Here is a 16031-nt window from a genome sequence, read left to right as displayed (position 1 = left end):
TACGTGTCTGTAGTTGTTGTAGCTACTTCTCAACAGTCATCTGCTGCTCGGGGATCGGAGCAACCATAAATAGCTTTGGCAGCCTGGGCGGCTTTCAGAGGGATTTTCAGCACAGCTAAATGCCATACACATCTCTCAGCACACTACCATTGCATTTACATGCTTTGGTTTTGAAAACGGTGACAACCAGATGGCAGTTTTACTGCAGACATACTTAGGTTGAGCTCAGTGCCTCAGGGTGGACAAGACCTGTCTATCAGCATTCTTCTACAGCACAAACTCCACACACCTCTGTGCAATCCTTCACTCACAGCTCATCGGCCTATTCTTCCACTAATGCAGAATCATTTATATCCATTTAAACACTAGGAACCTCATGCTAAAACTATTGGAACTAAGTTTTAAAGTTAAACTAATCTGTTTTTATATATGTGATCTAACAGTAGTTGCTTTGACTTGAACCCTAATACTCCTCTAGCAATGGGAATAATAGCTCAGTCAGAATAAAATGTCTCATGTAACCACTTTAACTGGAAGAGACTGGGCCCATCTAGTCCTGATGGGAAGGAATTTAAGTTAAGTACAAACTTTTGATAGGAAATAGGAAAATATTACAGCCAAATGACCATGTAAACGCTTCATCCAATAATTGCTGGTTAGAATAAATATATTCTTTCTGTGTATTTCTGGCCCACGTCAGCATAACATGACTGATTGAAGAAACTGGTATGTAGCTCAGACAACTTGTAAGATTATTGTGTGCCTCAGTGGTCGAAAAACCTCAAAACAACAAGATGTTCAAACAAGTTTTGAAAAGATGAACGAAGCCTGAATCCAACAAACCACTGACCAAATCAAAAACTGTTGTAAAAGTCTGACAGCTGCCTATTACAAGGCTAAAATTAAAAATGGCGAAAGTGGTTCCAATGCAGCCAGTTTTGATTCTTAAGGTCACATACTGTATGGAGGATCTTTAACTTTGTATTAACACTCAGAAAACAACTTCCTCTTCCTCCTCTTCTGTTATATTCCTGGTAGATCTAATCAGAATAATGTCAACCTAACTGAAATATGCTGTCCATGTATTTGCTCCATGTCAGTGTAACATTAGGTGTCATGAAAGAGTTTTCAGGAGGGGCAGAAACACGGCGGTGGCAAAACAAAAACTGGTCTGTAGCAAAGATTTAATGATTATTCAAAGCCTCGATGGTTGAAAACCTCGAAACAACAAGATGTTCCAGTAAGTTTTGAAAAGATGAACGAAGCCTGAATCCAACAAACCATCGACCAAATGAAAAACTGCTGTAAGTCTGAAGGGCTAAAAATGAAAATGGCAAAAGTGTTTCCAACCCAGCCAGTTTTTTTTTTTTTTTTTCTCAAGGTCACATATGGATGATCTTTAAATTTGTATTAACAGGTGGAATCCACTTCGTCTTCCTGATTAAAGGCTTTGGGGTGCATAAACACGCGTCTTATCAGATCATTTTACGTTGTATTTTGCGTCCATGTAAACAGTTACATTTCTAATCAGAATCATTTAGAGAAATACTGTCGATGTAAACACAGCTAATGTACAGCATGCAGCTGAGGACAGCTTTTACACTGTTCTACCCACTCAGCATGAGCCTCTTCTCAGAGAACTCCATGAAGCATGCACTTTACCTTTCTAGTTTGTTTGGAATATATAAAGCATGAGTAATGACAGGCATCATAGCAGAACAGACAGAAAGTCAAACCTCATCAACTCCAACTCCATAAGGATGATGGTGCTGACCACAAAATCTCTACACAAAGCCCAACTGAACTGGGTACTGTAATGTCCTGTACCTGTACTGTACTTTTACTCAAATACCGCAGGCTACTTCAGTACAATTTTGAGGTGCTTGTGCTTAACATGAGTATTTCCATTTTCTGCTACTTTATATTTCTACTTCACTATGTCTCAGAGAATCCAAGCTAACCTTTTAAAACACCAGAGTCACACAATAACACAAACAAACTAACAGATGAAAATGACTGATTTTGCCAGTGGAGTTTGGTATGGATAGAGCAATATTGTGTTTCTCTAACAATGGTTTCCTGTTGGAAAAAGCCGTATGACAACAAGGTAAACCAGTAAAATATTCTATATATAGTGTACACTTAAAATTACTTTTTTAGGAGTGTAAAACACATTTTGCACAGCACATTGCTTAGTTTCCTACACCAGTACTCCTGCTGCTTCTCCAAACCGAGACCGTGTCAACCGCCATCTATACTGACTATGGATAAGTACCTCATACAACCACACTTCAAATTATCTGAATTATCCCTTTAAGACAGAGTCAAAATTTAGGTGACAGTAAAGTGAGAGTTATTATAATAATTTCATTTTGAAAACATTCCTGACAACAGTTATTAACCAAAGTGAGAACTGAGCCCCGTGTTCTCCTGCTGTTCAGACTCAGTTCACATCTGGTGGCACAGAGCACACTGAACTGTCACATGTGTCAGCTAACACCAGCACCATACCCAACTCCAAAAACGCTCTCCACACATACAGAGTCCTAGCTTCTGGCTGACCGACCATCGGATCATCATTAGAAGGAAATTGGGCTAAAGACAGGCAGCCATCTTGGATCTGTATCACAGGAGCGTCTGGGCAAGAAGGAGGCTTCGCCGGCCCTCTTCCTCTTCATCATGAGCATGTAAAAATATCCTTGGCATCATCTTGTGTCTTCACACAGTGTGAGGTGGAGGAGCTCAGGCAATTACACTCATCTGCATGTGTTAATATGATTAATTAGCAGGAATAAACACTTTCCTATGACACAGGCTACATGGTGAGCCACACACCTGCAGAAGCTCTGATAAAAGACAACGCCTCATGGCAAAGAGCCTTTTCATGAGACCTGCTAATTGGCATCTGAAAACGTTCCGGCTAATTAGGAAAAGGCAGATGAGGCTTGATTAGTTTGAATGCAAAGTGTAACTTGTGGTGCGGTGGGACTAGGGAATGTGCCGAGGTTTTATTTCTTCACCATCACGATACAAAGATAATTGTAATTGTGATCATTTGCATACGTTAATGAATTTGCGTGACGCTTCTTGATCAGACGTGGAATAAATAATTGATGCAGTATCAGCACCTACCATGACAAGTGGGACGTTTTGAAATAGCTAAGCGCATTAAGGTGCGAGTTTGATGGCTGCCATGCTCCCAGGCAAGGTGTGAAAGTGGAGCAGATCCTATCTGCTGCATCCTGCTCGCTGCACACTCCATCGCTAAGATTAACTCCCAGCCTGCGATGGTATGCTGAGACTTTAAGTTTTTACATGGCGTTTAAAAGGCGAAGCGAGCTAGAGCGAATTAGATGCAGCTCGGGAAAATAATTTTCAGAAGCCATGCAGAGAGTGGCAGAGAACAAAGAGCTCTGATGGGAAACAAACCAGGCTGTGTGGGAGCTTTAATTGGAACATGGTAAACAGTAAATACATCAGATTGTTTCAAATGCCCTGGATGTAGAGGGGGCCACTCCCCTTTAATTAGCCTGCTTTCAGATTAGGCTTTATTAGAGGCAGGCAGGCAGGCAGGCAGCCACCGAGCCAGTCAGCCACGGGATATGCCCCAAGTTCAGCCTCCCAGGAGCTCCAGCAGCACAGATACAGGGCTCATGTTTAATTGCTTCTGTAAATGGTCAGAGCTCAAGCCCCCTAATTCCATTCCTCTGGGTAATCAGGCATGTTTTCACCATACAGGGCTAAAGAGAGTGAGGGAGACAGTCACTTCCACCAGGCTAGGTACCACGCCACTCTGACACTGCCCGCCAAGGGGCTTCCAAATGACCTCAGCTCGCTTTGTGACATGTTACAGGAAAATCGTTTTAATAGGATTTTTTGTTTTTTTTTTCCACACACTGAACAAGCATCTGATAAAGAAATAAAACTCTACAAAACAAAACCTTCACTGGATCATTTCAGTTCTTTGTGCAGGGCGTCTGGAAAATTAGTTATCATACGTGACAGCAACGTTTTCCTTGAGTGTTCAGATTAACATATACAAGAGAGAGAGATCAAGAGTTCATTAAAAGCACTGACGCTCAGGGGAAATAATGCCACATGGCATAAGCAAAGCTCTGACAGTCACTTTACAGCAGTCCATCAAACATTCATTCAAGCGTCTTTTGTTCCCTCTTCCAGTTGGCGCGGGCTTTCATCGTCATTGTTTTCCTCCAGCGCTCTCTGAGTCCTGATGGAGCCTTTCGCCAGTGCGGTCCACACACACTGTATGTACAGTAAGTCTTTGCATGACGCACAGACCACTTTCACATCGAACAACAACATAAATGGGACTTTGTACGCAGTATATAGAGTCTGATATGGTGACAGGCAGGATAAGTTGGTCCTCTCCGGGGGAAGAGAGGCGGGGCAGTGATGAGGAGAATCCACAACGACGGCGACAGTAGCAGGAAGAGAATAGTGCACCGAGGAGAAGTGAAGCTCGGGTGGAGAGGAGAGGGCAACACGCAGGAGTCCTGCCCCTCAGCATACCTGCACCCACGACAAGAGACAGGGGAAGGGTCACTAACATTCAGCTTTAGTGGTTGTGGTTGTGTCAATACAAAGTCTAATTGTTCTGTTTCCTTCTTATTCAAGAGTTCTCTTCATTTAAAAATTCATTGTAGCTTATAGCTGCAACATTTATTTTCACAATTCATCGAATAATCGTTTAGTCAATAAAATGGCAAAAAAAATTGTGAAAAGTGACATCTTCCAATCGCTTCTTATGTCCAACCAACTGTCCAAACGCCAAAGACTCTATTTACTGTCATAAATGATAAAGAAAAGCAGCAAACCCTCACATTTAAGAAGCAGCAAATGTTTGACCTTGTTGCTTAAAAAAGACAGAAATGATTAATTGTTATCAAAATAGTAATAATAAATAATAGGCAACAGATTTTCTTTCAATCTTCTAGTCACCGAATTGACTTACCATTGCAGCTCTAATAGACGCACAGATGAAAATCTATCATATACCATTGTATAATATCTATTTAAGCATGAATTGATCTAAAACAAAATACAATGTAGCATTTTTGTTCTTCATATGTCTTGGCTTTTTGATCATATTTCATTTTTAAATGGTAAAAAGAGTGTTCAAACTTTTGCTAAGTAAATATAGCAATACCACATTACCACACAAGATGCAACAATGAACTGATTAATCCATTAGTTGATCAAGAGAAAATTTATTGCTAAACTTTATTGTTGATCAATTAATTATTTCATTAATTTTTCAAGCAGAAAAGTAAAACATCTGCTGATTTCAGCTTCCATTTATGACAGCAAATGAAGAGTTGGTTGAACAAGACAAGCAAACTGAACATGTCCCTTTGGGCTCTGAGAAATTGTGATTGGCATTTTTCACAATTTTTGGACATTTTATAAACTAAAGCATTAATCATGAAAATAATCGACAGATGAAACGATAATGAAGACAACTGTTAGTTGTAGCTCCACCACAAAAAGAAAGAAAAAAGTTAATTACAAGTTAAAGCATTCAAAATGAAACTCAAGTAAAAGTAAATATTAGGCCAATAGTATTAAGAACAGTATATAGTTTAAGTATACAAACTGACAGTGATCATTATGCAGCAGAACAGTGATTGTCAGTGTTACGTTGTGTATTGTTAGCAGTGTTGTAGCTGGTCAAGGTGAAGCGACTTTTAAACAATCCTACATCATGTGGAGTAGTTTAATCTGAAGCTGTAGGCTTGTTTTATATGGTTTGTATGTAAAATAATAATAAAAAGTAAAATGTTTTGCTATAAAAGGTAGCGAGGTAGGAAGCATAAAATAGCATAAAATGGAAATACTTAAGTCAAGTACCTAAAAATTGTGCTTAAGTACGTTTAGTACATGTACTTGTGACATTCCACCTGACACTTGTATATACATTATCTTTTTCATCTATTCTTTTTACTGTTATTTTTCAAACTCTTACAATTAGGGCTGCAACTAGCGATTATTATTATTATTATTATTATGCTGATTAATCCAGCAGTTTTTAAAATGGGGCACAGGGACCAAGAGGGGTCTTGGGTGGGTTGTAGGGGGTCCCCGACAAACAGAGGCACTGAATATTTAAACATTCATCACATATTTTGGAAGGTGGTACAACAAGTGTTGGCCGTTTTGATCAGTTGTAATTTACAGCTATCCTAGTTTGATAATTTATTGACTACTATGACTTTTTTTTTTTTATCTTCAAAGCTAAAATTAAAAAAAATATCACTGAGAAGGTATTCCTGAAGACAAAATCCTCTCAAACATCCAAATTATTCAGTTTACTGTCATAGAGGAGTAATCAGTTAACTGTGACTTTTTCTTTAAAAAAAATACTCAAACCAATTTAAATGAGTATCAGTTATTTGACAATTAATTTAATAGTTGACAACTAATCGATTCATTGATTAATCAGTGCAGTTCTAATTATATTAGTTGTTTTTTTTTTCATTCCTGCATGGACACATTGCCATGGAAACACCGTTGTTTGCATTATGAAAATAAAGCCGCTGATTTTGATCACACCTTTTCTCACTGCATCGTTGTCTTCATATAAATAACAGAATTTTTACTTTGTCGCACAGAGATATTCATACAGTATGAGGAGTGTTTAGGCTCTGCTGCAAGTACAGATGGTTCTGTAGTGTCATATCAGCAAGCCCTTTATTCACCTTCTGGTCTGTCAGCACGGAGTTGCTCTGAAGTGGAGGCAGGTGGCTGCTGAGCAAGGCAGCGCCGGGTCTGTCATGCTCACAGAAGATTGTACCGTTGATGTAATGGAAGCGATCGCCCGGCATCAGCCTGTTTCTACAGGTGGCACAGCTGAAACACTGCACAAAAGAGATGGAAATTGATCAAATTCAGGCCATTAAAAACACATTTAGATGCAAAAATCTAAGAAAAATTCACCTTGAAGTCACCTAATGAGATAAACTAAAAAAATGGATGGATACATATAAATGAAAAATATTAAATACTGCATTCTAATCTGATGTAAAAACACCTTTAAAATGTGTCTCAAAGTTTCAAAAGGAGATGGAGGGCACAGTTCCTGATACTGAGGGGACACATCTCCCCTTCTCACTGTCTCTCCCCACCAAATCCCAGATGTTCCTGTCAAACAAGCAGTGGGAGACAGAGCACGCTGATGTGAGCGCTGGGGATTTACCTTGAGGTGGTAAACATTTCCCTGCGCCCTCATCACCATTTCGTTGGCTGGGATCGACTGGCCGCAGGCGCTGCACGCCCCGCTGTGCCCGAACAGTCTGCAAACACAAAAACACAGATTGCTCAGTCTGTACGGCCTCCAAAAACTAAAACCAGCAGCTTCATCTCCCCCTCCTCTTTCCCACCCTCCTCCTCCTCTGCCACCTCTTCCTTCCTCTCACCTGATGTAGTCGCTCCGACACAGAATCATGCCCCCTTTGCTGTAGCAGGTGGTGCCAATGTCCCCCAGCTGGGCTTGGCAGCAAGAGCACTTGAGGCAGCGAGTGTGCCAGTAGCGTTCCATGGAGAAGAGCAGGAAGCGGTCGGCGATCTTCCCCCCGCATCCTGCACACGACCTGGGGGCCGGCGGTACGCCTGGCGCTTGGCTGTTCACCATGCTGCCCTCAGGGGCTCCTGGACACACAGGAGAGACGTTTGACAACTGAGACAGGTGGAACGGCTACACCCAGCTATGTCCACTTTACCAACAGAAAGTAATGAAAAATGTCTGAAATAGTCATCCTTAAAAGCATAATTTTGGGGTAAAATATGTTTATTTTAGTTTCAATTTGTGGATGGTGTTGTGGATGTTCTGGTCTACTTTTTACTAAGGACCAAAAAACTCAAGGTACTTTAAACAACAATACGATATTTTATCACAACATGAGAAAACAAACAACTAAAATAAATGTTTTTTTTATATAAATAATAAATCTGATGTTACAGCATTTTTTTTCTGTAACTTAAAATGCTTCTGCTTTCCTTCCATAATAAAATAAAAGTAGTCAGCCATGAGCTAAGCATGTGCAAAAAAGAAATGGCATGTCTTTGGCACTGAATGTTTGAATTATGAATGTGCAACTGCAAAACAAAAACAATGGAGCAGTCAGTGGCAGTCTTTTTATCAAATAAAATAAATGAATAACATAATAAACCATGTAATATCATAATAGATATTGCCACAGTCTGATACAGTATTGATACCTTTTTACTGCAAAATGGTAATATTCCATATATTGTTATATCCTTACTCTTTACCTTTATTTGTTTATCTTTGCTGTCCTTGTTCTGAGCTGTCAGGTCTATTCTGCTCCTGTGTAAGTACATATACTTGGCCAATAAAGCCCATTCTGATTCTGATATTTATTTAAACCATATTAATTAAAATAATTACACAGAAACTGCGCACAGAAACTCAATTTTTGTATTTATGACCACACACACATCAAAAGCATTCACACTAGCTTCAGCCTGACTGCAGCTGATTGATAACATGGTCACTTTAAGAGCTGTAACAGGTTGACCTGAACACTGTCATACCGATCAATACTGGAAGGAATAACACAAACATCCCCACTGATACTTTGACTACAGGAAGCAGCAAATAAAATGTCACATATGATAGTTTTGTGTTTAATCTACAGCTCTAGAACTTCTAATACATAAATATTATTATACAGGCTTTAATATGATGTCAGCGATATATTCTGATGGAAAGTCACCAAATAGGACTTTTTGGAAGAGTGCCAGTAGCGTTAATGACACTAAATGCAACGTTTAAAGAATTTCAAGTATTTTATTCTGCATTAACTATTTTTTCACTTTCCATAGTAACATTTTTTTTAAATAATCGTGATATTATTTTTGGATTATACAAGGAAACACAGTGACATTGCTCCCCTCAAAAAAGGGCAATACATTAAATCTTGTTACCGATTCCAATTCCACCCTTCCTTGTGCGACAGTACAGAATTAAACAAAGAAAAGAACAACAACAACAGATAGAGTATATAATTTCCACAAGGGAATAAAATCAAATGAAAGATTAATATTAACAATAATAATAATAACACATGACACCATAGGCGTCATGAAAAGAAAAAAACAGACATGGAATAACATAAAATCAAATAGTAAATTATCAACTGCATGTACTATATACTTAGGAAATAAAAAAAAAACGTTATTTAAATGATTTCATCTTCTTTGACATGCTGTTTACAGTCAGGAGACGGTACCTTCAAGTGCAGCTGTATTTAGAAACGCGCGCGCGGATGGAAAAGGGAAAAAAAAGAGTAGTAGAAGAAGAGACGTGTTACCTTCACGAGCCGAAGCTTTTCCCTCCTGTGTTGAACTTTGACAAGGTTGAAAGAATATTCACAAAAAGCTCGACACGCTTAAGTTAGAGTTTGTGCACCACACTCAGACTCGACACGTCCTGCTCTCCATGACTCTCCAGAAAACAGGCAAAGCAACACAACATGAAGCCCGGGACGGCGGCTCGGTGACGGGACTAGTTGAGCAAACTCTCCCCGCCGACACGCAGCTCCGCTCCGCTCATAAACAACTACATGAAGCCGCGAGGAGGAGACATGACGCAGCTTCTCGTCTTCCTCAGCTGTCTGTCCATCAACACGCCTTCTGTCCTCACTTCTCCTGTCTCGAACGCTTTTGACAGCAGCGACACTATTCATCAAATTGCGCAAGGGGGCTATTTAAATTACCGAGAGGGGACGCAGCCGACATGAAGCGCGCAGCAGCCAATAGGAAAGCAGGGGGGGCGTGTCCGCAGTCAAAATGATTTATGAGTTTATAGTGGCTTATTAATATGCACATTCACATCCCCTTAAGCTCCCCATAGTGCTTGTTTGTGTGTGTGTGCGTCTGAGTGTGTGTTTGACATGGGAAACAGCAATGAAAGCAAATTACAAATTATACAGTTTTTTATATTTTATATCGATGTTGATCATCAATTCCATTTTGAGACTGAAAAGTGTACATTTTAATGAATGTTCAATATGTCTTTATTAATCAGATAATAGCCTTGAAAATAAAATAAAATTGAAAAAAAATTAATGAAACAATGTGTTCACTTGGGCTATCATAGGGGAGACTGGGGACAGTAGCAGCATTTCTCTCAGTTACTCAGAGACTATTTGGACCAACCAAACAGACCAATCAAATCCTATTAAACTTACATCTGTCTCCTATTCTGCATACCATTTATAGATAATGACATATAGTTTACAATATTTATTTGAAAGGAAGAAGCCAGACAAGAAGGACAACCAATAAGGGGACAGTTGCAACATATTAAAAATATATTAAATTTCACTGATTAATTTTTGCTTTTTTTCTCAATGAGCACTGTATTCTGAAAATGTATATTTTATAGTGTTATTTATCTATACAACTATTATTTATCAATACAACAAACTTTTATTAAATACTTAAACTATCCTTACAATGATTTGTTTACACTGAAAATTACTGTTGTGTGGTTTGTTTTGATAAGGCTGTTTAGTTTGGGGACAGATGCAATAACGTGTTGCAACTGTCCCCACCCTATCCCTACCCTGCTCCCTAACATCATGTGCTAGCTAGACACATTGACCTTGACTCATGATAACCATGTCACAGAGTCAACAAAACAAGGATTGAGACCAAGCACATTTTCATTAATTCATAATCACAAAATATAATGTCAAAAATAAAATGATCTAAATAAAAATCTCCTTCTTCTTCTTAACTGAGTAACATACCAGTGTAACTGTAAAGTGGTTCCCAAACTGGGGGGTGGACCCCCCTGGGTGTGAACAGAGCCACTGCAGGCGGAGCATGGATAACCAGGAGAGAAATACAGAGTGAAATAGAGTTAAATAAATATGATTTATGTAGGGAAATAAACAAACAGGAGTCTACTGATGCTATTATACTGAATTTAATTTCACTAAAATTCAGCTTGAGTCATTTTTTAATCACTTGCTTTCCCAATTATTGTGAATAAGTGATAATACCTGTAGGGTAGGGGGCCTGAATTTTTTTCAGTTTCTGTAGGGGGTATGTCAAACAAAGTCTGGGAACCACTGCTGTAAGTTTTGAGGAGGAAAATGTAAACACAGGCTTGTTTCATCTGATTTCAGAGAGTCCACCCCTGTGGCAACTATTTAGATTTATTTGGGCCAAATAGAGGCATCAGTATTAAACTGAAACAGTTTTCATAGCCAGTTAAAAACTCCTTGGAGTAGCTTTAAATTCTTTGACATAATCTGTCAAATCAGATGTTATTTTAGATATTTATCGACTAATTTCATTATCAAAATAATAAATTACAATATAAGTTGCTCATTTGTGTACAGTAATTCATCAGCCCAATATTTATTGTGTATCCCTAATTATAAGTTTAAAAAAAAAAAAAATCAATAGATAGATAATATTCAAAGTACATATAACAAAATTTCTTTGCCATATGTATATAGATGAATCCAGTGTGTTTTGCCATCTTGTCGTGCCACCATTGCTGCGGTGGCACGTTGTGTCCATCACCCCCGATGTCTGCTTGTCCTGTCTAGAAGGGAACCCCAAATTTGTGAGACTCTTGCAAGATTTTTCATCAGTTCAGTCAGAATGTTCATTCTCACAAAACGTTGTGGGTCTGAGGTTCCCTTCTAGAAACCATGTCTGCTGGCAGTGACAATATGGACAATTGGACTGACAACATTAAACAGCCCCCCAGCAACTGATGAAGGTACCTTTAAAGATGGTGGTGTTAATGTTCTTCAGACACAGTTAGACATAGTTAGACATTGGTTGTAACTATAGGCAGAAATGGATTATGGAAAGGAGAAAAAATGGACCACCTCCGTCACATTTAAGAGATGGGGTACTGTGTAATACATATGTGTATGAATACACATTTTTCATCAGATATTAAAGATTTTCAGGGACAAAGTTCCTTTCTGTTGTTTTTTTTTGATCCACTCTGACATATGGTGGTCCTCTGTACACTCAGTGAATCTCTGTAGAGTCTCTGCTCTCTGACAGCAGCTCTCTTCATCAAGTAAAGGCTTGACTATTTTGCGTTCTGCCTTTTTAAAAAAAATTGACAATTTAGACATTGTTGTCAAAAGTAACATTACATAAAAAGTAAGTGTAAAAGTTGAAAATTGTAAACTTCTTATGACAGACTGCATTCATTCATGATCAAACTGTATGGACACGCCACAGCAGCAATAGCTCCTTGTTAACTTGTGGTACTTTGTCGGATTCATCTATACAACTTATGATTTAAATGTGTATCACTTAAACAAAGAGGCCAGTTTTATACCTGCATGTTACACACAATATTAGTACAGGGTTAATGAAATGATGTGTATGTGTGTGACTGTGTGTTTGCAAGTCAATATCTCATCCTTCCATTATTTATTTGATACATCATTCAAATTAACAGTCATAAAAACTGCAGTTGTCAGATAGTCCTTGGTACTTTGCCAGGGGGGTTGTGAAAAGTTTTCAGATTAATTCATGTACATTCTCATAATGTAAAAATGCTTTGTTTGCAAAAGGCTTCCTCAAATATTTTAATTTTAAAATGTAAAATACTTCATAGATTACCTCCTGCCAGTCACCCACATGTCACCTATTACTGGTGAAACCAGCTCTCTCTACATGGCTCTATGAGTCCTGGCATACCAATTATACCAGGGACATACATGAGGGGTCCCTGGTTTATTTACTATCATCTGACAGAAAAATGAGAACCTCTGTTTTCTGGAATATGCTGGTGGACACACCAGTCCCCTCACAGAAAGGTCAAGTTCCTGCTGAAGCTGATAAGGTTCATTGTTGCTCATGAACACCTCAGCAGGTCAGGTCAGGTCTCAGCAGCTCCTCAGCAGTCAGTTACATCAGCACAGGTTTGTACAGCTACCTGTCACCCTGCTGTACTTCCAGTTGAGGTCCAGTAGAGGACAGCATCCTACAGTATAAGGTTGTAAGGAGAAGTGGATAGGATTCTTAATCTGATAGGCTGTCAAATAAAACACTCAGCGTTCCAACTCAAATTCTGATTTCTACTTTCATTACAAACATTACAGTTTCTTATTCCTGTGTTTAAATGTTGTATTTCAGAGCTAAATATAAACAGAGTGACACCATACAAATATAATGTAAAGCTTAGTCCTCAAAAGGAAACTTTGACCCAGTTGTACATCTATCCTCAGGCTGTGAGACTCCTAAATTCACACCATCATGAAAAATATTTTTATTTTTATGGATTATTATCAAATCATGTGGGTTACATTCAAAAAGTTGGTGAAAACTAAGGTCCCGCCTCTTACTGGATAGATGGCCAATCATACTTGGGAGGTGGGACATGGGGAGGCAATTTTTTCTTCTGTTCCATCACATTTCTGAGAGAAATATTGTACTTTTACTCTATTACATTTATCTCACAGCTACAGTTACTAAGTTACTGTAGCCCTCTTGCTACCTCCATGAGTTCCCCCAGCACAGACACACAGATTTAGCTCTCAGACTATAAACTTTATCTTGTGACTCCTGTGGTCAGCTCAAAAGCAACAAAAAACCCAGGTAGTGTTCCTCTTGTTACTTGTTGTCTCGCATAAGTTGAGGAGAGTGTACCATCAGGAAACCATCAGCAGGTGTGCAAATCAACTCGCCTGACACTACTCTCATGACCCCCCCCCAACCAAAATAAAAATTGAGCTTAAATCACCAGATGAGTAATCAATTAATTGATTAGTGAATAAATAAAATAAAAACAATCAGTGATTGCTCTGATATTTTTTTCATCAGTGATGTTTACATTTGTTTAGACGCAAAGAGTTAAATTAATACAATCTTAAAGACATTAAAGCAAAAAGAAAGATGATAGTAATTAAAGTAAATAAAGTTCAATTTTTTATTTTTTATTTTTTTTAAGAAAAAAGGTGAAAATAACTAAAACATTTTATATATGGTGGGAGTTTGTCACAACAACAGAAACCTGATTCACCATATTTTTTCAGTCATTGAATTTTTAAATTATGAAATTAAATCATTGGTTGCAGCTCTGTATAAAACAACCAAAAGTAATAAAAGTGATAAGATATCACTGTAGCCTATATTTTTTCTCTGTACTGAATACTTTACTTTTGATACTTTAAATATTTTTACTTAAATAACATTTCCAATGCAGGACTTTCACTTGTAATGGAGTATTTTGTATCATGGTGTTACTATTTTTACTTAAGTAGAGGTAGAGTCTGTGGGATTTGTCGGAGATCTTCATAAATGCATCAGGACATCAAATACCAACATTGTGGGTTGGTGAAATGTCCCAAGCAGCAAAATAATGAGGAAATCTAAGAAAATACAGGCAGAGAGCACCACCACACACTGACAGTGGGTCATAAGTGATAGGAAAGGGATTATGTAAGATAAATCTAGGCTTTTTTTTTTTTCAGGAAAAAGTTGCAGATGACACATTTAAAGGATGTGAGTAGGTCCTCCACCACTGGGTCCAACTGTGCATATGCTTTCCTAAAGTCACTGCAGTCGTTGGCATAATATTTGAAAGACATATGTCCAAAATGACAGAGTGAGTGGAGCAAGATGATTGGACTAAGAATAAAGGGAGCAAACACTGCAGCATCAGCATCATCATCATGAGCAGTAGCAGTGGTAGTTGTAGTTTTAGTGGTGGGACTTCTTTGAATCTGTTTTGACGTCACTGTGTTTACTCAACTGAGAAGTGTCAGTCTAAACAGGATCCTTTGTGGACTTTGGTTCCATAAAACATGTTCACTGTGACACAAAGAGGATGAGTCACACATTGGTTCTCAGCACAACAAGCCAATAACAAGTCATATGGAGATGTGTGTTATTATTCCACATTGTGCTGAAGAGGAACCACTTGGACACATCCTCTGTCAGAGTGCATGGTGGTGGCGGCGGAGGGATTTCCTCTGCCGTGGTCGGTGCGGCGGGCCGAGTCCAGCTTCCACCGCTCTCTGAGGCCTCCGTCGATTTCCGACACATTTCCTGTTCCTCTGTCAAGGCTGTGCTGAAAGTCACAGCTCTCTGTGAAGCTGGACAACACCTGTAACTTCCAGTCTGGGTTCCCAGCCAATATAAACCTCTGTGGAGCGTCGCGGCACCGCTCGCTGCCAAGACAATCACATTTATGAAGCCCCCTCACTGTGATGTGGACACGTCCTTCCATATCAGGCTCTATTTTCTCTCTCTTGAGGGTAAGCACCTCAGTGTCAGCTGAGTTTTGTGGTGTTAGTGAGTCATCTGAGATATCTCCACAGTCCACAGGTACTGGACTGATGGAGTTTGGAGCAGAAAGAGAAAGTCAGCAACTTTGTCATTTCTCTGTGGAGATCTATGAAAACTGAAGAATGTTTTTTCCCACTTGTTAAACTTTTTGACTGCACTCTATAATGTCAGATAATCAGGTCATGGAAGAGATTATAATGGAAAGTCCATGGACAAGTCTGAAATTATGTAAGTCATGGTCAGTAACCACTCCAGTTTTCAAAATGGAGTCCAGGGACAAACAGGGTCCATGAGAGAGAGCGAGAGAGAGAGCGAGAGAGAGAGAGAGAGAGAGAGAGTGTTTTAACTTGTGACACATCAAACCAGTTGCAGTGGATGTCTGTTTTTCCTCATGACTGTCACCAAGTGCTTGCTCATGGTGGGACAGCCCACCCCAACCCCAACTGGAATCCCAAAACTCCCAAAACAAAGCTCACCCAGGTGAACTACCAACTTTGATAACACATAATATGACAGATGAGAGAGGAACTGTTACATAACTGTCATTTCTTATTAGTGAACTTAATTACAATTAATTTTAATTATTATTTTTTTTTTACTCAGTGCACCGTATTCTGAACTTGGAAAAACTGAAAATGTGTTGCACAACTGCTGCTGGTTTCCTGATTACACTCTCTCCATATGATGCAGTAGTGTGCTGGCCCTCAGATGACTTC

The 16031-nt window shown here is 38.9% G+C and overlaps 1 protein-coding gene across 1 annotated transcript; it reads right to left on the bottom strand.

The window, feature by feature from the left end:
* Positions 1 to 3847: 3847 nt before the first annotated feature.
* On the bottom strand, positions 3848 to 9729 carry lmo4lb (LIM domain only 4-like b). Its single transcript, XM_084729287.1, has 5 exons — positions 9351 to 9729; positions 7434 to 7665; positions 7214 to 7310; positions 6717 to 6875; positions 3848 to 4530 (listed from the first exon to the last, which is right to left on the bottom strand). Exons 2-5 carry the CDS (start codon positions 7646 to 7648, stop codon positions 4522 to 4524), a joined length of 480 nt encoding a protein of 159 aa, XP_084585413.1. The 5' UTR covers positions 7649 to 7665; positions 9351 to 9729; the 3' UTR covers positions 3848 to 4521.
* Between the last annotated feature and the right edge of the window lie 6302 nt (positions 9730 to 16031).

Source organism: Lutjanus erythropterus, chromosome 10, assembly GCF_056507025.1.
Source record: "Lutjanus erythropterus isolate fLutEry1 chromosome 10, fLutEry1.hap2, whole genome shotgun sequence".
Lineage (NCBI taxonomy): Eukaryota > Metazoa > Chordata > Actinopteri > Lutjaniformes > Lutjanidae > Lutjanus > Lutjanus erythropterus.
The sequence above is the reverse complement of the archived record's forward strand: the minus strand, read 5'-3'. Positions and strand labels throughout refer to the sequence as shown.